The following is a 27,055-nucleotide window of genomic DNA, read 5'->3' as shown; positions in this document are numbered from 1 at the left end:
CTTTTACAGGATCTCTGTTTACACTGGTGGCATGGCATGCTACAGTACGTTTGTTTGTGGTGCTTCACGAGAATAATGACTTTATAGGTTCAGAGTCTGATGATTCAGTCCCAGCTATGGCAGAGACTCCCACCTCTCACAATATCATTTTAAAACTGGCGGTATAAATGAACAACCTTAAATTTAACAGGTGTCCATGCATTTTTTTCTCATAGTGGCCATATATTGTAATGCCTTTCATAAGAACATAAGACAGTTTACAAACAAGAGGAGGCCATTCGGCTCATATTGCTCGTTTGGTTGTTAGTAGCTTATTGATCCCAGAATCTCATAAAGCAGCTTCTTGAAGAATCCCAGGGTGTCAGCTTTAACAACATTACTGGGGAGCTGGTTCCAGACGTTGCTTGGTAATGGTTTCTAGTATTTTGTTAAGTTGTGTAATACTCTCAATTTTCTTTATTTATTGCTCTGTAAAAATAAAGCACAGCCCAGGAAGCGTGGTGTATTATGCTCTAGTATGGCACTGGCTATAGACTGCCATACACTTCACATCACATCAGTTTAAAGCTTAGAAAAATCAAAGAAGGAATCATAAAGATAAATCCATTAGCTTGGGAATATTTTATTTCATAGGAACGGTAATAAAATGACCGCTGTGAAAGAGACCCTCACCATTTTCTTTACAAAGCACAAGTGTATTTTAAATTTCAACCATTTGATGCATATAATCTCTGACCAAAATGTTAAAATATTTTTTTAAAACTGGAAGAAAATATAATGTATACTTTCTTACTGTTAAATTACCTCTGTGTTGAATTTTTGGCAATAATGCCTTTACAATCATTTACAGTAACAGTTAAAATCATAAAACATTTCTAATGAAGGAGCCTAATGAAGTAAGTGGAATACAGTGTATCAGAGGAAATCTGTATTTCCTTGCAACAAATTTATAAATATTGTAATGTACAGCATTTGGACATTGAATGCCAATGCTGAAAAATAATATTTCTTAATCATGTGTCACAAGAACCAACTGCTTGTTTAAATCTGGTATGCTTTCATCAAGGTAATTTGTTTATAAAGAAAAAAAACTGGGACAATGATATAAATAGTATAACATCCGTGGTTTTGTTGAGCAGGCTGTGAATATGAAGGAGAAATGTATGACAATGGAGTCATCTTCTTATCCCGAACCAACCCCTGTATGAACTGCTCATGTCTGGTAAGTTTAATGGGTGCTCCCCTCTCATAGTTTGAAGCAGCAGTCATATGGAACTAATCATTTGGCTCTCATGTAAAAGTCACTTGATCTGCAACAGACTCACTTCCATATTGAAAAGATCTGAGGTATGCCATAGGCAAAATTATGCTGTTTCATTATTATTGTACACCTCTCATTCTCACATCAGTTTCTTTCAGATTTCTTACCACAACCTTAAAAACAGTATAGCCGAGAGCAGACAGACTATGGATTGCAGACCCATTCATTTTAATGCTTTAAACCTGCCAGGTTTTTAGAAATCTTATCCGTGGTAATTTAATAGCCATGCGGCACAACATTAGGGCTTTGTAAACATCATTGGACACTGAAGATTTTCTTTTTCTTGAGCAACTTCCCTAGGAATCTTTTTTTAAAATGTATACTGATACAATGGAAATTGAAAACAGCTTTTTATTAGAAAGTTCAGTACTTTTTTTCTTAAGTACGAAAAGAGAAAGAAATCGGAGTGATCTATTATTTAATTCTGTGAATAATATTGAATGTTTAGGCACATAATGTAGGTGTACAGCCAATTGCTGGATCCCTCTACAAGACATCAACCTGGAGGTTAATCCCAGCTCTCAAATCCAAAGTATATATCATCATACCTCTTTCAATCATAATTCTTAATGGAATGGGAAATGACTACAGTGCTGCATGCCAAAATTACAGCTTATTGTAAATACTTGAAAATCTTACATATTATTTTCATACAGAATGGTTTGGAATAGCTGATGAACCCCATTACAAGGACTAATCCAATAAATACAAAATGAGCTTAATAAGATGCACAGTGGCAATAGAATATGGTTACAGAGACAAAACAGATGAAGATCAGGTACTGTATCTCTGCCAAGAGGTAGTTTACAGCACTTCTTCCTGTGCCCATCAATTGGGTTGCAGAAGCAAATCAGAAATGAGATGTTTTGTGGAGATCAAGCTTGGAACACAGACGTCGAACCTGGCTGCAACACTGATCACTGGCAGGAAGAACCTTAACCTGCCCAGCAACCATGTTCCAACCTGGAATTGCATATTGATGTTCTTTTCATACGTTACACACCCTGATGACAATTTACTGTACTGTGGTCACTGTGCATGAAATGTGGATGACACATTTTAAATCTACTCTTGGGCTGTTACAGGACAGCTTGGTCAGGTGTTCCCCGGTGCAGTGTCAGCCCATCTCGTGTGGGAATCCTTTCCAGAAACCTGGTCAGTGCTGTCCCTCCTGCCCAGGTAAGGAAGATTTTACATTCTTTTATACTTCAATTTTTATGCAGTCTCTATATGCCCACAACACTTTTTTTATTGGCAGTATATATTATGCTTTTTTTCCAGTTGCCACAGGCATTGATCTGAATGAGTTGATCTCAATAGATTGTGGTCAATTTTCAGTCTGCCACTGTTTCAAGCAGCAAACATATATTTAACAGCTAAATTCGAAGGATTATTTTCCTTAGATCAAGCTCCAAATCTGATTAGCAGCACAATGAGGTAATTTTGGAACAATGTGATACACTGCGATATGATATTAGTTTATTTTTATTTTTTATAAGGTCTTTGATTGTGTGTTTGCTAGGCTGTTATAATTTGTAAGCGTAAATTATCAAATGGCATAAATAAAGGTAAAAGTGTATTTTTTGGTGTTCAGGAAGCCAAAACTAATGTGCTACACAAGATTAATTTATTAATGATAAATCCAGGTACAGTATAAACTGTGACATATGTTTGTTTCTTCTGGTACAGCTTGTGAACTAGACGGGAGACCTTATGACCATGAACAGCCTTTCACCACTCTGGATGGCTGTCAGAAATGTACATGCGTGGTAAGTTGACATTTGAACACAAGCACATTTTGTTTTTTTATTTGATAAATGATTTACCTGAGTGGTATAATGTCAGCAAATGTTTATCATTAACAGATATTTCTGCAAACTCCAGAGGAAACGGTGCTCAGCCACACATTTAAGACATGCAGTGTTTGTTTCCATGAGCTGTCTGTGTTTGACTTTGCATGGTGCCCCAAGTACTAAAGATTAAGGGCCCCCAACTGTGCTGGTTTGCTAGGGATAATTGTGTTAAACCATGTTACCAGTATGTACCATATGTTGCACAACATAAAACAATGGAGTGCTTACCATAGAATTAGCAGTTTTGTTGAACTTTACTTTGAGCAGCACAGTGCACACTGATGTCTTATTCATTCAGTCAGCAATTGGAAACTGTAGACCATAAAAATGGTTTGAGGTACATTGCTAATGGAGGTTGTTTTCCTGAAGAATCCCCTGACAGGCAGATGCTGTTGTAGGAGCACTACCTTTTCTTGTAATTGTCACAACACAAGAGTAATGTTTGAGGTATTTTGGGGAGGGGGTGTGGCAAGGTGGAAGCACTGCCAGTGTAAATAGTGCTAAGTTTGGCAGGGATGGGGTTAAATCGGTCCCTGCCAACAATCACAGGTGTGGCCATACCCCAATTAGGTTTTTGAGTGCTAATTAGAGAATGGCCATCAGTATAAAGGGAGAGATACCCTTTGTTTGTAGAGAGGGAGTTTTGGTGAGGTTTTGATGTGGGTTACTGAACTTTTATAGTGAAGGCGAATCCCCAGCCTATATTGTATTGTTTTGTGTAAACCTTCTGTTATGTGTGAATAAACAAGGGCCAAAACAAAAGGTTTACACAAAACAACACAATACAGGCTGGACGTGCACCATCGCTATAAAGTTCACTAAGCCAAATCAAAACACAGGTCAGAAATTCACCAAAACTCTGTCTCCACATACAAAGGCTTTCTCCCCTTTTATACAGCTGGCCTTTCCTCAATTAACACATCTGTGATTGTTGGCAGGGACCGATTTAACCCCATCCCTGCCAAACGTAGCCCTGTTTACACTTGCAGGGCTTCCACCCTGACACAGAGGGGATAAGAAACAGCCACAGGTTGGTTTGATCCTTGGTAACTAGTAGAGCATTTCTTGCTGAGCAACAATTCAACATTCTGTAACTTTGATTATTATTTTTCTTAAATCCAGAATGGTAAACCATCATGCATAGATATCCAGCAGTGCCCTCACACCTGTACCCACGGAGTTAAGCCCCCATTCGGCCCCTGTTGCAGAGACTGCTCCAGCTGTGATTTCCATGGGCAGCTGATACCCAACGGGATGTCTTTTGTGGCCAATGGAGATGTGTGTGAGCGCTGCTTATGTACAGTAAGTAAAGCTACTATAATACTATAAGTCTGCAGGGTTTTGTTTTTATCTATTTTTCAAGGTCCATTTCAATTGACATGCTGTCATTTTGGAAGAAATGTGTGTGTCATGCACTGGACTGCCCTGCATGGATCCAATACCCCATGGAAAGATAATGAAATTGGTGCTGATATATCAGTACACAACACAAGCAAACAAGGTCAGTAAAGCATACAAATCCTTTACTAAGCTAGTATTTCTGTAGAGTCTATAGTTCTACAAGCAGAGTAGCACTGCCCTGCCTACCAGTGACTGTAATTTATAGCACTGTGTAACTAGTGCCAATTAAATAGATGCCTAACTAAAAAGTAAACCTAGGCAGTTGGGATTCAATAAACAGAACATCATTGTTGGCTGAGGACATGACACACGTGCAGTCTACTTTCAGATAACACAGATGCCTACAAGCAACAGTTTAATGACTCATTTGAAGCAGAAAAAAAGCCTGCCCTTCCATTCTGTGGACTTCTGCATCACCTATTTTACAGAAAGGGCTCCTTTGTATAGAATACAAAATAAAGGTGGCACTAATCATGTCAGTAATCTCTTTGTGTTTGAGTAGAACGCGTAAAAAGGTAGGCTGGCCAGGGGACATTAACTCAAGTTGGCAGGGATCTGGCCTGGGTACAGTGCTTCAGAGGGGACGGAGGTAAGACCAGGTCGCCATTGTTTTTCTTTTTTTCACTGCAGAATGGGAATGTTGTGTGCTCAAGGATTACCTGCCCTTCTCTTGACTGCACCGCCTTTGAAAAAGTACCAGAGAAATGCTGCCCCAAATGCAAAGGTAAGGCATCAAGTAGCTCTAAATAACCTGGCTAACTATAGAGCCATTTTTATAAATGTACCAAAGAGCTACAATTATCTTCAGATAGGGTAAAAGAAAACATGGCTTTCCTATTTTTGAGAATTTTAGTAAGGAAATTCAAAAGATACATTTCGTTCCAGAATTCCTTCACTCCTCTTCAGCCTGACATTCAGGTCATTGGCTGAACAGAGAGAACAGGAAATGGTTTGATATTGCCTTTTTAATGGGTGTTTTAACCCAAATATGGACTAGTAAAAACTCCAGAAGCCACTGTTCCACCATTTTCCTTTTTTTTTTTTTTTTTTTTTTTTGTTTGGTTTGGTAAAACACAAACTCACCTGGGATAAATCAAGATCTTGGTACTTCCTGTAATAATTTCATTTTATTTTTCATGTTTTCAGGTTGTGTACATGTCGGCATTCAACATGAGCACAAATCAGAGTGGAAGTTACCAGACAGCCCCTGTAATATCTGCAGATGTTTGGTGAGCAAAAATAATTACATTGGATTGCTTGCTTGTTATATTTGGTTTTCTGTTCATTTCCACTTCCCCAAATTGCACTTTTGAGCACATACCTAGTGGGACAGGAGTAGCTGTTTGCATACAAACCAATGGCTTTGATACTTAGTGGCAGATATCTTTTAAGTGCCAGCTGTGTTTCATTTTGATTTCATAGGGGAAAAAAGTGGAACCTTGTGTATCAGCTTCAGATTCTGAAACCTCAGATAGGGAAATTAAAACGTCTGCTCCATTCCTGAGTTTCCTAACTTTCTTTGGCAGGAGGGACAAGTTCTGTGTGAGAATGAGAGGTGTAACACCCCATGTAGAAATCCTGCCAAGCCCACAGCGGGATCATGCTGCCCTAGCTGTAATGGTAAGTGTCAAGGCTTCATTAGCACACTGGTGACCTGTCATCGTATAATCATTTCCTAAAATAAGTGATTGTCGATAGAGGCTTCAGGGCCGAAGTTACTGAACTGTGCTGGTGACAAAATGTTAAGTTGGCTCCCAGGATAGGCAAATGTGTGCCATCACTCTGAATGATTTTAACATCAATTAAAAGCTTGGCAAGACAGATCTCGGCTTTACAAAACTGCAGAGAACTGGAATAAGTAGAGCAGCGTGATACCTGTAATACATCAGTAATTAAGCAACCATATCAGACATGGCAAGTACTAGAGAGTACATAAACCATCTCGAGCAAAGCAAATATCTGCTGAACTGTATTATGAACTGTATTACTGGTCAATGCATTTTTTAAATTTGGAAATGTTTAAAATAGTAATTATTTACATAAAAATATATTGTCAAATTCCATTACCTGTTCATTTAAAAAGAACAATAATATCTGAATATTAGTTCAGTCATTTTGTGTTTGTACGCAGGGTCATGTATAAAATTATCAAGTATGGAGTACTTTTAGGTACCATAACCTATATTGTTTTAGTCTTTTATGTCAGACTTGTCTAATAGTCCAAAGTTAGGATTAAACTTGGTAAAAGCATTTTGTTCTGTCAGTTACGCGTCTGTCTCTACTTGAGAGGTTCTAGCAGGTCCTCCCATTCATAACATCAAACAGTCCACTTATCAGTAAACAAAATATTTGACTTCATCAGTATAATTATATCCCTAAAAAAAAAAAAAGTTAGCTATACAACTGGTTTTGGAAAACAGATGCAAGCGCTTTTCAATGATGCTGTATAATATGTTTTCATGTAGTAAGGATTAGGATAGCTCCATCCCCACATCCAAAAAGCAACCTAAGCTAAACTAAGCTAATTTTCATAATATAGTTTTCTGTGCTTTTTTGTGCTTTTGATTTGACCAAATACAAAAAGTAAGAATATTAGGAGACAGATTATTCTTAGAATTCCTAAATTAGAAAGAAGTAATGGAACTGACCCCATTATTAAACCCTATTAATTCATCAATTTCTTAACCGATTTTTACTCTACAGATCAAGCATGCAATATGGCCTTGGCATAATTCTGCTGCTCACTTTGTTAGTTTGAATGTAGCTGTTGATCTGATGTGTTCATCTTTGATATAATGCACTAGGTTGCCATTTGAATGGACAGGAGTATGTGAATGGAGACAGAGTGTCTAATGGAGACCGCTGTGCAGAGTGCACATGTGTGGTAAGTCCAGTACCAAGCTTCAGAAATAATCAGTAATTAATACACTTTACTTAAAACCTTTGTTCTCTCAGAAAAATAACACTATGTGTACCTGCTAATATAGTAACACTGTTTTTGCAAACATACAATTATTACAATATTGTGCTTACAAGGATTCCTATATGACCATTCCTTTGGGTTTTCCTATCTTAAGTTCCTACATAATTCAGTATTTAGATAGTGTATCCTTACTCGGAATACAATATAGGATGGCAATGGGGAATCAAGTAGAGGAATTTTAGGACACATTTCTGTGGCTGTCACTTAAGTTATTTCCATATATCCCTGCGCAGAATGGTGATATCGACTGTAACCCTATCGCGTGCCCACCAGTGCATTGCAGGAATCCTGTTCAGAGGCCTGGAGACTGCTGCCCACGGTAAGAATGCAGTGACAGGAATGCCAGTTCTGTAATGGGCCCAGTCACTGTTGTTTGTTGGCTTGGTTCCTCATCTAGACTCACGAAATGGCTGCATTTATTGGCCACATTGATTTGCTAAATTGTTACATTGCCCCCAGTAATGTATCAATAAATAGGCCAAAACCATATATGTGTATGCATGTATATGTAGCATTAGATAATTCAAGAGTTTGTGAAACCAGATGTTTATGGTCGGTGGGTCCTAACCAAAATGTAAAGTGGAAAGAAATGTTAGGTTTGCCAGATAGTTTAGAATTTCTGATTGTTGGCTTTTCTTCGGCTAGCTGTGAGGAGTGTGAATATGACTCGAAGACGTTTGTTGATGGCCAGTCCTTCATCTCAACCGTTAACCCTTGCCTGAGCTGCAGGTGTTCGGTAAGTTCTTATGGTTTCTGCCTGGTATAAAGACTGATTGTTTGATAAGTGAGTACTAACAGATTGAAGTTATATGGGGGGAGATACAGAGAGAGTAGGTATACGGTTGAGAGATACATTTCAGATGCATTGGAGGAATATCATCAGCTATTTGAACACACAAAGATATTCTAGCGCTTGACTTCACTTGTAGGATGTATGTCATAATGGAGGGTTTGTTACATTTTTGTTATCATTATTTACAGTGTTGAGTGGACTACAAGATGAGCAGTATCAATCTTCACTTGAAATGCATTAATTGGAGTATTCACATAAATAAAAAAGTGCAAAAGCACATTTAATGAAAATTGGTCAATAAACACTTTTTTGTTGACTCACCTTCTGTAACAGGCAGGTCAGGTGTCCTGTGAGCGCTTGGACCCCAATTGCCCTCCTATTAGATGCAGCCATCCAGCCAAACAGATAGGACAGTGCTGCCCCAGCTGTGACAGTAAGTAACACTCTACAGTACACTTACTGTGTGTTGTTTTAGTTTCTATCTTTATACCGGCAACCGCAATAACATTAAGGAAATGTAGGTCTTCTTGTATTGTAACGCTTGAAATGTTTTTGCCTACGATTGTAAGTCGCCCTGGATAAGGGCGTCTGCTAAGAAATAAATAATAATAATAATATTCTTTCTTTAGTTCTGAGTTCACTCGATCATGTCCCAGGATCCCTGTCCTGAGCTCTGACCACAAATGACTGTATAGGCTGGGAATTCTGGGATTTAAAAAGCCACAGGTTTCCGACACTGACATAAAGCACTTGTTTATAAAATCAGCAGCACAGGGAACTAACCCCCATACCATGACCTAAACAAATCATTAAGAAATCATCCAGCCATGCTGAGCAGTTGCAATAACACACTGCCATCTTAAATTTCATCTGCATGAAACAAGGGCTGCTCCAAGTTACTTTATATTCTCCTCCTTGCTTTAAAAGAAAATGTGAAGTACAGTATGGAATTATGCTATTATACTGTATGTGGGGTTTTGTATGTGTGTGTGTGTGTGTGTGTGTGTGTGTGTGTGTTTGCTCTGCTCAAGGAAGCAAAAGAAAAATAAATCCCTGCGTTAGGCACTCTGCACTTCCACACAGGTCCCAGAGGAGGTCACTGGTCACAGTTCTGTCATGAGTGCGTTCAAATTCCTCAGCTTTGTGACAACACTGCTGGTTTAAAGATAGTTTTCTGAAAAAGAGTTAAAGTTCATGAAAAAAGGAGAGAGACGGAACCACTGAGCTCAGTGATTTGTGTAAAGCAGCCTGCTGACTTTGTCTCGCATCTCCACTGTGACTCATCCTTAATGAATGTTTGTTTGTAGGAGATTTTTAGTGGTTAATTGAATTTTATTTTTTTAAACGAGAGATGTGGGTTATATAAACAGGCAGTCAGAATTACATACGTTTTCAAAGTGTTGAGAAACCTGTGTGATAGTCTGTAATCGATTATCAGTTCTAATGTTTTTATACTATTTATGGGACGGTGCAGCGGAGGGCTACTTAAGCAGCAGATGCGCTTGGTGTTGAACAGAAGTGTAAGGCCCCTGTGTGGGATGGGAAGGTCTGAGGGAGGCTTTTTAATGATGGTGTGGGATTAGACCCTCAAGGTTTTTTAATAAAGCAGATGGAGGATTGTGGAAGGGGAAAAAAATGCTTTGAAATGACATTCCTTCGGGGGTCTAGACTTGTCGTCATTGACCTTGATTTAATGATAGAGCCATTTCACGGTGTCAGAAAAATTCCTAAACCCTTAACAGTTTTTTTTTTCTTTTTTTCTGAAAGATAATTGTTCTGTTTAAAGTGTATCCTGCCGAAAACATGATTGGATTGCATTTGAGCCTTCATCATATCATGCTGTGCTTAATCTTTCAAACACCAGACATTTGACTAGTGATTGTCTGTAAATGAAAATAAACATGCTATTGAGGTGCTATAGATAGAGTAGACATGCTGCCAGGATTAAAGTCTTTTGAGGGAAAGTTTTGTAAACAGCAAGCAGAATTAAAGACATAACAATAGTTCAGTGGCCCTGCAAAGGTTGTCTTCGCTTGTTTTTATTCAGGGTACCACCGCCATAGTGGAAGGTTCTCTGTCACAAACATCTGTGAACAGAATATATCAAACACCATTATATGATACGGGTTAACCACATCTTCTGCACTAAATACATACATCTACACAAACAGTTTTCAGAAATATTTCTGATATGGTTGGCAGGATTAATGTATTATCAAAGTGTGTCTCACTCCCTTCTCCTGACTTTTAAAAAAGATATTTTACACAACAAGGGATCGAATGGCAGGTTCTTCCGAAGTTGGCATTGATGGCTTACAGCTCCTATAGAGCTTTCACTGGTGTGTGTTTCTGTCCCCTCAGTGTGTGAGTATGAGAGACGGATTTACACCAGTGGACGGGTGTTCACCCCCCCAGGAAGCAGCCCCTGCCTGCAGTGCACTTGCACAGTGAGTTCAGTCCTTTTCTACAAAGTTTTTTGCCATGTATGGGACAGCATAGTGTATTTCCCCAATAAAGTCAAAAACAAAATACCATGATCTCTTATAATGCATGTTTATAAGTGTTCGGAGGCTATCACTAATCAAGTTGAGAGTGTATTGCTCACACACTCTTTGCTGTGTCTGGCCTGCAAGTGAAGCGAAATGGGTCTGTCATGCAAGGAGTGCAAGAGAAAGACCACTCTCAACTTTGCTAAAATTGCATATTCAAGCCTTAAGAAATTATAGAAAGTAATGGGAATTTTAAACAAAACGAAGGTAAGCTCTGTTTTACTAAACTTCTACATCTATAAACATTCACTTTAATGTGTTTTATATAGAACCTGTTGTGTTTTATACATTTACAATGCTTTGTCATTGACATTCTGAGTGAAAGATCTACACTCTTCAAAATTATAAGTGTAGTTGCTGCTAACAGGTTCCAGTGGGGAGGTGACTTATGTACAGTATATTGATAGAAAGGGTGGCTGTCACAATGTCTGTACTTTTTAGAGACTTCAAATTGTCACAGGTCTATACATGATATGTATGATGTGTCATATATGTGAATCAATAGATTGTCCTCCTCTCTAATTATGGGATTCTTTCAACTTCCATGGACACTTTGATGATGAAAATAAGAAGAAAAAAAAAATAAGAAAATTAGCTACCATGATTGCCTCACCCAGGATGGAAACATGGTGACCTTCATGCATTGGAAGTTAAATAATACATGGTTAGATTCAATTAGGCTGGAAATTTGCTGGAAATAACATCCGATGATGCAGTAAGCAGAAATAAAAAAGCCCAGACTACTGTGACTGAAAACCGTTTTTAAATCCTTTCAACACTGGTTATTGATTCGATTCAGAAAGAACTAAGAAAGCTGTGCTTGTTTCAGGGTGGAAATGTGAGGTGCCAAGAGGAGGTGTGCCCATCTGTTCAGTGCTCTAACCCTGTGATTGACCCTCAACATTGCTGTCCAATCTGCAAAGGTATTATGGGCTTCTTTTTTACATTAGTTTGTATTGAGTTTGATGGGAACGGCAATCCACAAGGTTGAATTTATTGCACAATGCAAGTACAATGTTGTCTGCTTCATACATAATGAGGTCTTTATAATAAATCTAAACAGTGGCAAATTGCTTTACCTAAATATCACCACTTTTTTTGTAAAACTCCAGGGAGATTTGGTTTCAAGGACAGTGGAATTAAGATCTGACATTGTTTAGATCAATTGAATAGACCACACTGTGTGTTTAATACTATATACAGTAAATCTGGAAATAATACCCTCCTCAGTATGAGGCAATTTAAAAGATACTGAAGTTAAAGAAGTGTAGAAAAGTGGATTTCAGAATTAAATCATTGCACATTTAAGACCCAAAGATGAGTCCCCCTGTGCAACACTGATGTGTTGTTTTGTCTCTTGCTCTTAAAGTGTGTGTCCTGAATGGAGTGGAGTTCGAGGATGGGACAGACTGGGAGCCTGATAAAGACCCTTGCAGCACTTGTGTCTGCACTAATGGGGAGCCAGTCTGCCGTGTCTTACCCTGCCCGCGCATCACTTGCCTACATCCTACTAAAATGAATAGTGAGTTAGAACAGGCCTCTCCACCACTGACAAAATCCTGTGCTCCAAATTGGATTTAAAAAAAAAAAAGTGTGTGAATTATTTTTTCTTTTTCATTGTTGACTAGGTGACTGCTGTGCAGTGTGTGACAGGTGTACCTATAACCAGCGCATATACAACAATGGACAAGACTTCATAGACCCAGATAGACCCTGCCAAAACTGCAGGTGTCAGGTGAGCTTTTGTATTGGTTTTTAGCTCAATTGTTCAATCCCTGATAATACTGATCCGCTGAACAAAATAGAATGACCACAGGATGCACAGGTGAAATTTAATACCTCACTGCTTAGCTCTAGAACCTTCATATTCTTAAGATAACCATACAATATCCCTGATGCATTGCTGAAATGTCTAACATACCAATCAATAACATACCAATCAATAACATACCTTTTTTAATTGAGGAAATTGTTTCCTCTGCTGGAATGAACACGTAATTGAGAAACATTTATATTTTTTACACATCATCTGAATTTAGGATCCAGCAGAGAAAAAAATATGGCCATGTTACACAAGAAAAATAACTTCACTAGCTCAGTCTTTCCAATTGCTAGGAAGTTCGTTGTAAGGATAACATTCATTAATAAATGGTTCGCCACAGCACACTCATGGGTCTCTTACACTATTTTATAACAGCAGAAAGACACTATGGGTGGTTGCAGTAATATTCTCTTATTGAGTAATTTACTTCAGATAGATAGTTAATAGGAAAAATAGTTTTTTATTAACATAAATGTAAAGTGAATGAAGAAATCCCTTTACCTGGATTGACTACATCCACCACTGCACTGATATATGTAATTTGTATTTTGTGCTAGTTGTATGGCTGCGGCGTTGGTCCTCTCCAAGAAACTACACTTTAAACCTTACTGAACATAGAATCCATTAGATACATATATTTTGAGTGGGTTGATGGACGCAGTAGTTATTGTCCTGGCTGCATTCAATTCCATGTTCCTTTGTCATGTTTCTCCCCTTCATAGGACGGTACTGTGAACTGTATCCCCACAGTGTGCTCTCCAGTGACCTGCTCCAGACCTGAGATGAAGGCCGGACAGTGCTGCCCCAGGTGTCCAGGTACTGCATCACCAAGATCTTTAAGAATAAACTGAATATATATATATATATATATATATATATATATATATATATATATATATATATTTTTTTTTTAATAAGACCATTTTGTCATTGAAAATGGAATAGACTCTTTGTAAGGCCTTAACCCTTAAGAGAGCGGAACCAGTAACAGGGCAATCAGTCTGTGGCTCACATTTTCCACATCAAGTCATTTCACACGTCATTCTATTATAAGCCTGAAAACCTACAACACAGTCTCTTAATAGCTATGGCATCATAACAAAGCAGCACTGTAGTCAGCTTCCATTTTGTACTTTTTTTTGCCACTTTTATTATCGTATATGGAGATAAAGGTGTGAAAATGGTCATCTCCTGGTTATTCACACTTGGATTTTGCAACTAAAATTAGTTATGAGAGATCACGCTTGATGAGTGTCGGTAATTGTAGCTCACACCAGGTGTTGTTTAAAATAATGATGTGGAAAAGTTTGTGTCTGTGTGACATCATTCAATATGGATAACAGGATTTTTTTTTAGATGGACTATTTTCACTTCCTATCTATTCACCGTGTTTTATCCACAAAACACTTTAAAAGAGCCCAGTCTACTGCAAAGTAACTAATGTTCTGCACACAAGCACCCCCCTCCATTCATAATAACAATACTAAATACATGATTTGCAATCTGGTCTAAGTGGTCTACACACGTCAACTGTGTACATTAATCACCACCCCATCACAGACATCCCATATTGGCTCTCAAGACAATAAACATCATTGTTAAATAAACATCAGAACACTGTATGGTCACTTTCTGAGGGAAAAAACTGGGCCAAAAATGGATTTTTACAATACTTCTGGTGACATCGCCATCAACCAATTAATCTGCATTTCTTATGTATCGTCTTTCGCGATAAATCTCTTCAAAGCACTTTACATATAAAAATAACAAAAAAAATAACATACAAAACAAGTAAATGATAAGATGACAAAATACAAACACCTCCTAAATTACATACAGTAAAAACAAGTATTGAGTGTTGATTTCTGAATACGAGTACAGTGCACTCCGTTAATAAGAATCACATCCATCCCGCATGATTTGATTCTTATAAACGGTTGATTCTTAAAAGCGGACCGATATGATTACTGTGGTGAAGTGCGGCTGAATTAATATGTTGGTTTGATAATGAAAGCTTTGTTCCCTGCAGTGTAAAGGGTTGACCACTAGATGTCATGAGTTCCCGCATGTATTCATAGGGACCACACAAAGTATTGTTTAGTTAGTTCTCCAGCTGAAAGCAAGGTTTATTTTGTTTGTTTGTGTTATTAGCAGTTGTTTCCTCACTGCACTGTAAGAAAAATAAAACCAACACCAGTTTTAAACTCTAAATCAACACTTCAGCCTGTACAATTAGCAAAAGCGCCTCCGCACATCAGTTTAAATACAATATACAAATGTCAATGGTGCTCAATCACTGAGGAAAATACATCAAAACAAGTCCTCGTGGGTAAGCAACTTATTATATGATCACGATTATGTTTACTGAAGGCTGCAGAATCCTATTTTACTACAGTATACTTGAGAAGCGATCATCTCGTGAGGGTGCCTAGTTAACTGCCCTGTGTTATGTGTAATGGTCTTTGAATTAAAATTACATTACAGTACAGTATTTTACTATCAGGACTACCGCTGCTTTAATCATCTGTGGTTTACTTATTTTCTGTTGCGATGTAAATCTCACAGTTTTTAAGTAAGCAGAGATGCAAAGCTCTGCAATCTCCCTCCCCCGACCCTCCACCTCCTCACTGCGCCGTGACGCAATCCAACTCCCTCTACATGCATATCACACAATAACACTGCTGTACTGAGTGCAATAATAATAATAATAATAATAATACATTTTATTTATGTAGCACATTTCATTTAAAAATCACAAAGCATGAATGTGTATTCACTTTATTGAAACACATTTTCACAATCAGAGAACACAAAAAACATACCTGCACAATGCAGTGGTGCATTCACGTTTGATTACAAACATCATTGCACAATCCACATCAAATTAAAAAACAGCTTTATTGGCTGTACACGTCATTGCACTTGATCAAGTATCGTATTACATGTAGTCAGTTTGCCCCGAAATGATTCTTGTAAGTGGATGGCTTGATTCTTACAAGCAGATTATTTTACATTGGATAGTATAGCAATGATTTTGTCCCAGTGGTGTTGATTCTTATATCAGTGATTCTTATAAATGGAGTGCACTGTAATGGGTTCTCAGCACACCCCTAGTTCTTGGTTTAATGCAGTGTTAAAATGACTTATATCTACTAGTATTTAACACCTGTTTAATTGGCCTGCTTTGGTACTGCACTATATTCTGCCAATGTTCACCTTTGCATAGTAATTGTAGAACATTCACATTATTTAAATTGATGGTTACATTTTGTTCCATCCTTGGATGTTAACTTGGGTTTTTAAAATTGACTGTAATATCTTCATCGTGACACCAAAACAAACCTACAGGTATGCCAATGCTACTACTCTGATATTGTATTTAGCATTAATAGAACTGAAGAAACAGAAATATCTATGCCAGTGGTATTATCAACCTCTCTCTCACAAAGCCACTCCTTCAAACCAACTATATATTCTTTAAGTGAATAGTCTTTTAAAGTGTTCATCATGTCACTGATTTATTGAGAGACTTGCCATGCATAACAGATTTCTTGGATCCCTGCTGAACACGGTGAGGCGTGAAGCTTTCTCTCTCTTAAAAAGGTCAATTTCTCCACTTTAATTTAATTTGGTTTCAGTTTACTATTTGTTCTCAAGCACAGACTTTTATTCAGCCTTTCAAAGATAAGTCTGATAAATGAAATACTTTCTGTAAATAAAATCTGTGTTAACTAACTGAAAAAGCTACAGAGGCTATCTGTGATCGATCAATTTTGTTTTTGTTTGTTTCTTTAATTTTAGTCTGTGTTTCTGTCTCCCTGTTCATGATATGACATAATTAAGCATTGCAGTTGAAGGGAAAATCTAATGGTACCCTTCACTTTTTCCGGTTACCTAAGATGGCTAACTTATGTTCATGTGACTCTTTGGTTTATGTATGATAAAGACTTAAAGCTTTGAGATACTGGCTTTATACGTTCTCAACTGTGTTCTCTGGTTCTCTCAGTTAAGTTGGACTATTCCATCAGATGTCATTCTCCTTACAGTACATTATGCCTCTGAGATGCTTTGTTTTTGTTCACAAAAGATAATATTTCTGTTTTTATTCATTAGCATGTAGAGCAGATTCCTCCAGCAAGATTAACTATAATTAATATGATATATGCTGTTTGTGTATGTTAAATGATTTAATAGTTGATGTTTGGAACAATACAGACTTTCAAAGGAAAAGTCAAACCCTTTTCATAGTATCTTAAGTATAACTTTGTTTAAATTATATAAATTAGCTGTAAGGTCGTTTTATCATTTGTATAAAACATGACACTAAATCAAGCAGACAGAGTTTTGACTAATGTTCTACCTGATTTTGACTTTTTTCACTATGTGAATTTCACTGTCGCTTTGATTTACAGATTGCATGTTTGAAAACCGTGTGTTTGTGAATGGAGAAGAATTCCCTAACCCTCTGAACCCCTGCCAGAGGTGTGTGTGTTATAATGGCCATGTGAACTGTGAGGACCATACCTGTCCCGGTGCCACCTGCACGTACCCACTGCCTGGATCCTGCTGCAAAAACAACTGTAATGGTAATTCACTTCAGTGAGATGATAGACCATAACTGTCAGAACTATCCTGAAGAGGAAACCGTGTACTCTACAACTGTGATTGAGAGTCTCCAGTACCGAGACCTGAAATTAACGTTTGGATCATAATTAAAGATATGAAAACTGTCTAAGCTGTGCTAGTTATCCGTCTCAATATAGCAGTTTGCAGTAAAAATGTTTTTGACACAAAAAATGTGGTTTGAATAATAAAACATGCAGTAGAATAACTTGAATGCTGTAAAACTGAAGACAATACAATAGTGTATTATGTATTCACATTTGTAACAGCAGTGTTTTAGATGTCACATGCATATCCCCAAATAAAAGGGTACACTAGAGTTATAATCTAAGATACTGCAAATGGAAATGCTATTTGTGAAAACTAAGCATGCACCAATTAGTTGTTCAGAATCAATCAGGAAGTGACTTCCTTCAGTGTGTTACAGATACAAAATACATTAACATATTATACAAGATGAATTACACATGCATGAAAGTGCATTCGTTCAAAGGATATCATTTTGGACTAGTTTGTGATACATTTATATGGCAAAAATTCCCTTTAGAAGCTACTGATAAATAATAATATAAAAAGGGAAAAAGGCATTGCCCTAAATATTGTCCCCTAACAAAGTCCAAAATGTTTAAGCCCTATCTGTTGATCACAGACTGGATATGAACTTCTTACCTTGCAAGTCAGATTATTATTACCTTTGTGCTGAGATTTTGGAGCATAAGGTAACCCAGGTCCTTTTTTAAAAAAACAGCTTTGAATTTGCTCATACAGTATATAGCACTCTTCACTTTAAAAAAGCAATAACACAATGTATATTATAGATATATTATTATTCTACAATGGGAATGAGATCTAGCTTATATCCACAACAATAATAACGGGGCAAGTACACTTCTATGTACTTCTAAATATGTAAATATATTGGGCCAAGATACATAAATTAGTAAATTAGAAGTGTCAGAAAAATAGATCTTTTCTTCCCTTCTGTTGTTGCCATGCTCTTAACGTGGGTGTTTGTGCAGTTCCAGACTCTTATTTTATTTCAAAAGTCGGTTTGATTCGTGGAGATTGTAACTTCCAAAAAGATAAAACATCCCTGCGTCATATCTCCCTTTCCATTATGCGGTGCCCTAAATTTCAGGAATTGTTAGATTTGAAAGCTGCTTAAGAGAAAACAAAAACTGGAATGCAAGACAATTTTGTCAGGTTCTCAGAAGGGACAAGCCACCTTAGTTTTAGATGTAATCTAACCCCCAGTAAATGTCACCTAAGCAGCAAGGCCATTCGTGAAGTAGCGAGAGTCTGATTCATAGTATAAAGTTATCTTTTAATTGAAGAGATCTGTATCATTGAGTTTGTTGACCTCTGAACACAGCAAAGAGAGACTGCTCTTTTTTGCTTAACTAACAAGATGCCTGAGCTGAGGATTTCTACCCATCCAACTTTTAATTGCTTTGTGCCCGAATTCTATGTTTGTTACAGGTTGACTGCTTGTATCTGCTTTTGACTTGTCTCTCTGCTTTTTGTGTGTGTTATTATTTTTTAGGTTGTAACTATGCAGGAAAAGAATATCCAAATGGAGCAGAATTTCCGCATCCTACAGACAAATGCAAAGACTGTCACTGTATAGTAAGTTTTGGAAGTGCTGATGCACAATGATACAAGATTTTGGCACTGAGGGTTTCTGGTATACTGAATGAATAAGTCTGCATTGCAATATTTATATTCATTGTTTGTGCTATAACTTATCTTGGGACCTTCAATCTCGATGTGTAACCAACATGGCTTTAAATCTCCTGTCCACTGCTGAAATTCTTAGTTTGTGAACAGTAGAACAGTGAAAAATGTTGATGGACTTTTTGCATTTTGATGTCTCTCGCAGAATGGCAATGTTCAGTGTCTGTCCAAGAGGTGCCCCCCACTGCTGTGTAGCAATCCGTTCCTGACACCCGGCGAGTGCTGCCCCCAGTGTCCCGGTGAGAACATTGCTTTTATATTCAAACAGCTAGATGGAAAAATAGGTCACATGCTTTGGATTTTGGACTTAATCTGTAATACAAAGCAACAGTGACTGTACAGTAGGAATGCAGTTATCCATGTGCAGTGCACACAGAAAGACGCAAGCAGCATGAGTCGGCATTAGGCTCATTGTATAACCTACATGCCTTCAGGCTAGAGGATTTAAAACACCATGCATTCATTTGCATTGTGAACAGTATTCCATGCAAGGAATTCCTTTTGGAATTACCAGAGTGATCCCTAACCCTAACCCTAGCCCTAACCCTAACCCCCCACCATAATGTACGTTTTCAATTGCAGCACTGAATACAAACAAGCCACTGCATGTCACTGGGTCATCATCACAGTTATTCACTCATTTAAATGTCTGTACTTGCTAAATGCACTGTATAATATGCAGTATTATTTGCAAATGGTGTTCAATTGAGTTTCTTGAAGATGGCTTAAAAGAAAGTCTGTGGATGTAAAGGGGTTTAGTGTATTGTGATATCCAGTGCTGCCCCATTCATTGATCTCAGTGACTTCACTGTCAAAAATGATTTAAAATATACTGTAGTATGACTGTGATGAAGCACAACATGCTGCTCATCAGACATCTGAACTGACAGATTCAGAATTATATGTGAGCATCTTTGCCTGGTTAGATAACTTATTTCATTGAGAGGCATTTCATCTGAATACTGCTGGTGGTGGTAAAGCAATATGTGGCGATAGCCTTTTCTGTTAAAAAAAAAAAAGCCTGGCATGCACAACTCTGAAGTAGACCCTGTTGCAGTTTGTTAGCTTTGTATTGATGTGGTACAGTATATCACAATACATGAAACATATACAAAAAAATAACACTACCACCAAGCTATAACACAGATGATATGTACTTCAGCTGACCATGAACACTGGTACCTAGCGTGTCGTAGTACAGTATGTACTGTATGTATTGCAATGAATGGTGATATCTAAACAATTGGCAATACAATCAGTCTAAGGAAATGCATGGCAGAATTATGTTTTTCTGTGTAACAAAATCCAAATAATTCATGATGTTCAACATTAGGAGAGGTCACAAAAATGTTATGATCAAAATGTTTATGTAAAATGTGGTAGCCTCCGTCAGGTCAATTAGAACAAAATAGATGGGTTATAAATATTTAAAATTGTTTACTGAAGAATTTTTATATGACCTACTCACTTTTAGCAAAAAAATTTAAAAAAAAATCATATGAAAAAAAGAGTAACATGTATTGAGATCATATTAACACATGTATAATAAATTGAAAAATATCCACATTTGCTCTGTTTATTGCAAGAATTGGCATTTTCCTAAAAACCCCTTTCCAAGTTTAAAGTTGAGTAGCTGGACTGGGGACTACAACAGAACATTTGTGTGGTCTCTCAATGTATAAAACACTGTTTGTTTATCTGTCCTCCATTAATAATAATAATAATAATAATAATAATAATAATAATAATAATAATAATAATAATAATAATAATGATGATGATGAATTGCCAAAAGCATTGCAGAACATGGTAACTTGTTTTTGTCATTGTATTGCAAGGAGGTTTGCAGATGGTGTGTGTTTCAGACAGTAATGTCGGCATATTAAAATGCTTTTATGAGGGAACAGCTAAAACCTTGTCAGGCCAGCAAATCATAAATGATCACAGCCCATCTGCTTGTCACTTCACAAGAGGCACAAATTGTGTGTAATTGTTTCTGTCTCCAAGTGTATTGCGGCTATTAATTTCAACCTTGCTCTGTTTAGCTTTATGTCATACACATCGTTCATATTAATGTGTTTAATTCAATTGTCAACCTGCTACAGGTTTAGATTTTACTTTCAAAACAAAATCACAAAGTGAACTCTAAACTAGGAATGTCATAGTCATACTAAGAGTAGTATGATACTATGCACCAGACGCTGGAAAAATAGCCAGTTGATCTGCTGTTTTTACTTCTTCACAGCCGCTCCAGCTGAGTGTCTGTATGCTGGACTCCCTTACAAACACATGGAGCGTTTCTATGACCCCTCTGAAAAGTGCCGTTCCTGTATCTGCAATAACGGGACCATCACCTGCCAGCGCAGGCCCTGCGCCCCCATCCTGTGTGCCAACCCCATTTTACAGGACTGCTGTCGCACTTGTGATGGTGAAGAAGCACTTCTGTTTGGTTTCAACTACAGTGTATTATTTTTCAGGCCATTTGATTTTATTAATTGCTATCATTTCATTTAGCTCAGGTTTTCTCCAGGTAATGCATGTTGACATGTTTAGTCTTATTTACATTCCTAATCTGGTATTTGAGTCTATCCTTTGTGTCAAATGAAACAACCCCACATTATAGTATACTAATTTTATATAAAGGGTGCAAGGTAACAATACTAATTGTACAATAGTTGAAATACTTTTGCAGTGTGGCTTTTTGCCATGCCATTGTCACTGTTAACCCTTGAATGTATTTAGGCACTTTTTCTTACCCCACACTGTAGTAGAGTATCCCATCTTTTTCTTTGATGAACAGAGAAAGTCACTTTTCACCTACAGTTACAGACATGACCAGTTATTAACCCATCATAGAGCTGCCACAGAATTGTGGAGCAGGCACACTGGCAAATCTTTTGTTTGAAAGGAACACATAGAGCTTTCAGGAGAACAGGACAGATACCGTTTTACCTTCTGACAAATCTTTTTTGAAAAAGTAAACCAAAAAAAAGGGTCTTTAATTTTCAACGCTGGGGAGAGCTTAAACATTTTTCAGCAGTATCTGGAGCAAAACAGTATCTGCCTTTTTATAATTTTGCTTTTGTGAATTTACTATTTGTATTATTATTATTATTATTATTATTTATTATTTATTTCTTAGCAGATGCCCTTATCCAGGGCGACTTACAGTCGTAAACAAAAATACATTTCAAGAATTGAAGCCCTTGTGTAATAGCACTAAAGCCAGTAATGCTATCTTTTGTTATCCGAACACAACCAATTATATCTCTTCGTAACTTGTCATCCTAAGTTAACGCAGATGTCTTTGGAAAAGAGGATTTGCTCAACTCCCTCCTGGGGCTTTGCTTAAGATGAGCACTGAGAATAATTATTTAGTCATTGGCAAAAATTAATATACATAACATATATGTAATGGATTTATCTTGCAGTTTTAACAGCTGACTTAGTCTATAATCTATCAGTAAATGCTGGTCTTTTTACTAATTCGCTGAGTTAGCTGAACAGACCTGTGATGCACTTAAGTTTTTGCAGCTGCAACAGGAATACAGTATATCCCTAGAAATAGCAGATAGGGGTGGAAATAAGACTCCTGTTTGATAGAAGTTTGAACCATTCCAGGTTTTAGTATAAGTATCTTATCAACATTTTTTAGAAACAAGCTGTGGTGTGTTTAATATGGAAATCTAGAATGGCCTAAACTGCTGTGAATCTTTTTTTCATCATACTGTAGTTTTATAGTAACCCATGTTTTGGGTTGTATTTGAATGATGCTTATGGCATACCATATAGGATGCTTTATATTTACTACATTTGCGTTTGACAACTTTTGCAGTTCATAGCATCAAATAGCACTGTGCATTATTTAAATCAGGAGGTTGTTAAATGTTTTGCCTGGAGACATCAAAAGACAATCACAAGAGGCCAACCTTTTCAGTGCAAAAATATTGGGTACATGATCAAACAGCATATTAAACAGCTGTGTCTCAGTTTTATGACATTGTGTGTGTGTGTGTGTGCGTGTGTGTGCACTAAATACATGTCGATTTCTCTTCAGTTCATCCGTCGTGGATTTGTTTGTCATACTATTACAGTTTCATTACCAAAACAATACAGGATATAGTTTTGAGGCTCCAGTAGTACTGTAAATAGTCTCCACCACTCAAAATTAATTGTCTTTTAACTCGGCAGAAAAAAGGAAAACTTTTTACAAGCTATTACAAGCATTTATTCAAGCTAAAGTAAAACAATCAGGCCGTATTAGTGGTTTGAAGAAGATATTTATTAATGGAGTTAGAATACTTGGTAAGGGAATCCTCTAAATTATTAAAAAGACAAGAGACAAAAGGAACCATCTTAATGTTATGTTGTGAAAAAAGGAAAGCTCTGGCTACTCAACTTTGATAAACTTGACAAAATAACTTTTTAAAACCGGCTACATAAAATATACACAGTTTCTTAAAAGCAGCTGTCACTGTGGACAGTATAGCTGTCAAGTCCTGTACTGTTTCATTTTTAGGTATAAAAATAGCTATAACAGAGGATGCTTTGAGTCTATTTGGAGACAACCATTTCTATTTCTAGTATAAAAAAACTTGAGTCTCTGCTGGATTTTATTGACCTGGAGTCTCCTAATTCAGTCAAAGCACCCTCTAGTTATCACTTACTTACAGTATACATGCCAAGTTCAAGTCAGATACCTATAATTGCTGCAACTGACTAAGCACAATTTTAATTATTTGAGCAGGCTGTGTGGTCCAGTGGTTAAAGAAAAGGGCTTGTAACCAGTAGGTCCCCGGTTCAAATCCCACCTCAGCCACTGACTCATTGTGTGACCCTGAGCAAGTCACTTAACCTCCTTGTGCTCCGTCTTTCGGGTGAGACGTAGTTGTAAGTGACTCTGTAGCTGATGCACAGTTCACACACCCTAGTCTCTGTAAGTCGCCTTGGATAAAGGTGTCTGCTAAATAAACAAATAATAATAACAACAGAAAAAAATACAATTTTTTCTTCAAAATCCACTGCCGGTTTACACAAAACAAAGACCTAAATAAAATGCATCATTTTTACATCTGTAGTAGCAAGAAGATTGAAACTAGAAATGAGCGTGAGTGTTTTAAGACTATTCTGTAACCAGGTTGTAGTTTATAAACCATGTCTTTGGCTTTCTGTAGGTTGCTGGTATGGTGGTAAAGAGCTGGCTAACGGGGAGCAGTTTGCAGACGTGTCGGATGCCTGCAGATTGTGTTTGTGTCGGGAAGGCACGGTATCCTGTGAGAGGAGGGCGTGCCCTGCTGTGGACTGCCCATTCCCTGTGCAGGCACAGTGCTGCCAGGCTTGTGAAGGTGAGCATCCCAGTCACAAGCACAACCGGGAACATCCGTTTAATGAAGTTTTTGTTAGTAACGTCAATCTTGTCTATTTGTCTAAATGACAAGTTAACCTCATATTAAGTATTTTCAATTGTTTTCTGTCAACTGCTGCAGAAAAAAGTAAATATAAATGTATCATCTGTACAAACCTAAGTGTTTTAGGGAATGACATTTTCAGCTGTTGTAGTTGCGCAATGCACCAAAGATAAAAGGACTGCCTTCAATAAATTGTGGGAACAAAATAATGAATTAACCTGTTTGCTGCTCTGGATGCTTGTCACCCTTAATGCTATATTTGACATTTGACTGTTATTTCCAGCTGTTTTTTTGAGATAATTAATATAACTATACTTCTCTACAGGCATTTTTAAATTGTACCAGTCCCACAGCTTTCAAATTTCCCAAAGATTAGATTGTTTTTATATATACAAAGTTCCACTAAATCCATGGTATTACTGTAGTGCTGGTATAACATGAATACATCAAGACATGTTTGCTTTTGGACTCCCCGTTTGGCTGAATTCATGCTTAATCCCTCTTGTCACAACAATATACTATGCTGCAAACCAGAAGGATATTGATTTTTTGTAAACCGCCAGTGGTTACATTTTTTACTGAGAGTATCAGAATTGGAGGATACAGTATGTGGGGAAAACTGTCAAGTCTGTGTATTTTTCATTATGCTTTAGCTTTGCTGCAGATGTTGTGGAATGAACCTGCTTTATGTGGTGTAGCTAATGGCCATTCATGTTTAGGAGCACTACAATAAAGGGCAGGGTGCATTTAATTAATTTTTCCTCATGGTTAGGGGGTCTTGCATTCCCATTACGCTACATTGTATGCACTTTAAAGATCCACCCGCAGGAAAGTAGCACTGATATGATCTGGATAATTCAAAAGAAACATCTGCATGAATGAGGTGTTTAGAACTGTCCTTTATATAGAATTGTCTACATGTATACACAGGATGTTCAAATGACAGTGTCTAACAGCAGAAGAGGCATGAACAGCAGTATGTATTCCTCATTGCTGAAATGTCATTGGAATTGTGAGTCGAAACAGATCATAAACAATTAGGTCTCTGCAAATACTGTAGCAGGATAATATTTTAGAGAAAATATGTTTGTTTCTGAACAGCCACTTTGGCAAGCTAGGGAGGTTCGGGATGTTGCTTTATTTAGAAGATCAGCAACAAGCTCAACCTTAAATCTATTGGAGTAACCAAACTCAGAACACCTGTGAGTTGATTGAAAATATTGTAAAAGAGTAAAGGAAGGGTTAACTTGACTCTCTGCAGTATGAATCTTGTATCCAGAACTACCATTTGTGTTGATCAGTTTCTGTTGTGCAATAGCCCTAAATACATGAAAGTTTGAATGCGTTTGGCTGGTATTCTGTGGGCCAATATTTTTAGGACTCATACGGTATATGTTATGAATTTTGGCTTTCAGTGGATAGCTGTATGTGTCTGATTTCTCCTCCACAGGATGCAATTACCTGGGTCAGGAGTACCTGAATGGCCAGGAGTTCACTGATCCCCAGAACCAGTGTAAGCGCTGCACTTGTATGAGTGGATTTGTGAACTGCAGTCCCAAACCATGTTATAACCCAGGCTGTACCCATCCCATTTCTCTTCCTGGAAAGTGCTGCCCAGTCTGTGAAGGTAAGGGTATAGACGCTATGCGTAGAATTATTTAAAGCAGATAGAGTGCAAATGGGGTATACACTGGAGTCCCCTAGCACTGCAATGGGGTGTATGGAACATCATGGTCAGCCAGACCAGCCACAAAAACAACTGTAAGGGGTTTACATTATTATTGAGGGATATGGGACCATTCCTAACACCACCTCCAACTTCTTCAGCAGTGATGGTGGAAATTGGCAGAAAGTCTATCAGCAGCCGTCTATACAGTCTACTGTCTTACCCATTGTGACTTAAACTGACTTGCAACAGGGACAAGTAGAGACACCCCCTGAGACAACTAGCAAAGAAACACCAGTTTGGCAACAGTGCCAATGACAAAATTACAGCAATAACATTTAAACAAATTGATCTCAATAATAAAATGAAATACATTGAGCATTGGCATAATGAAACAAAATTAATTAACAAATTGGAATGCTATCGGGCACTGTATCCTGTCAGGATAAAAAATCCCAAAGACAAAACCTAATAAAGTACCACAGCCTGGCCATCAAAACAGGCCAACATAAAAAGAGCTGGCTGGCCAGACAGAACAGGCTGTGCAGTCACTGTGAGCTGGGAGAAGTTGAAACAGAGGTGCACTTCCTGCTGTCCTGCTCCAAATACTGCCAAATAAGGGACACACACCTCCCGAAATTCTCTAGGAAATTGACCCAGTTTCCACACCTGCCTGACCCTGAGAAACTGCGGATCCTGCTGGGAGGGGAGGCTCGGGTTATATTGTTTACATTCTGTTAAGAAGGAAGGAGAGGCAGGAGGGATTGATATTGTGTGTCATTGACATTATATTTTAATTCATGTAACATTTGTGTTGAAATACTTTGGCAACGTTGGACCACTCCTGTCATGCTAATAAAGCCAGTTTGAATTTGAATTTGAATTTAGTAATATGTGAAGCA

General features: G+C 37.6%; 1 protein-coding gene across 1 annotated transcript in view; it reads left to right on the top strand.

Moving 5' to 3' along the window:
- LOC117419560 (kielin/chordin-like protein) overlaps positions 1–27,055 on the top strand; it is an 82,516-nt gene that overhangs the window by 38,016 nt on the left and 17,445 nt on the right. The window contains exons 10-31 of the mRNA XM_034032419.3: positions 1,140–1,222; positions 2,407–2,500; positions 3,011–3,090; positions 4,297–4,476; positions 5,206–5,299; positions 5,722–5,804; positions 6,102–6,195; positions 7,380–7,459; positions 7,792–7,877; positions 8,204–8,294; positions 8,685–8,784; positions 10,713–10,798; positions 11,730–11,823; positions 12,270–12,422; positions 12,529–12,635; positions 13,445–13,538; positions 17,135–17,308; positions 18,889–18,971; positions 19,225–19,318; positions 21,325–21,507; positions 24,254–24,424; positions 25,938–26,114. Of these exons, the coding sequence (XP_033888310.3) occupies positions 1,140–1,222; positions 2,407–2,500; positions 3,011–3,090; positions 4,297–4,476; positions 5,206–5,299; positions 5,722–5,804; positions 6,102–6,195; positions 7,380–7,459; positions 7,792–7,877; positions 8,204–8,294; positions 8,685–8,784; positions 10,713–10,798; positions 11,730–11,823; positions 12,270–12,422; positions 12,529–12,635; positions 13,445–13,538; positions 17,135–17,308; positions 18,889–18,971; positions 19,225–19,318; positions 21,325–21,507; positions 24,254–24,424; positions 25,938–26,114 (2,481 nt within the window). The remainder of the gene's footprint in view (positions 1–1,139; positions 1,223–2,406; positions 2,501–3,010; positions 3,091–4,296; positions 4,477–5,205; positions 5,300–5,721; positions 5,805–6,101; positions 6,196–7,379; positions 7,460–7,791; positions 7,878–8,203; positions 8,295–8,684; positions 8,785–10,712; positions 10,799–11,729; positions 11,824–12,269; positions 12,423–12,528; positions 12,636–13,444; positions 13,539–17,134; positions 17,309–18,888; positions 18,972–19,224; positions 19,319–21,324; positions 21,508–24,253; positions 24,425–25,937; positions 26,115–27,055) is intronic.

The sequence above is a fragment of the Acipenser ruthenus genome, chromosome 14 (assembly GCF_902713425.1).
Source record: "Acipenser ruthenus chromosome 14, fAciRut3.2 maternal haplotype, whole genome shotgun sequence".
Classification (NCBI taxonomy): Eukaryota; Metazoa; Chordata; class Actinopteri; order Acipenseriformes; family Acipenseridae; genus Acipenser; species Acipenser ruthenus.
Note: the sequence above shows the minus strand (reverse complement) of the source record. Positions and strands in the feature narration are given on the sequence as shown.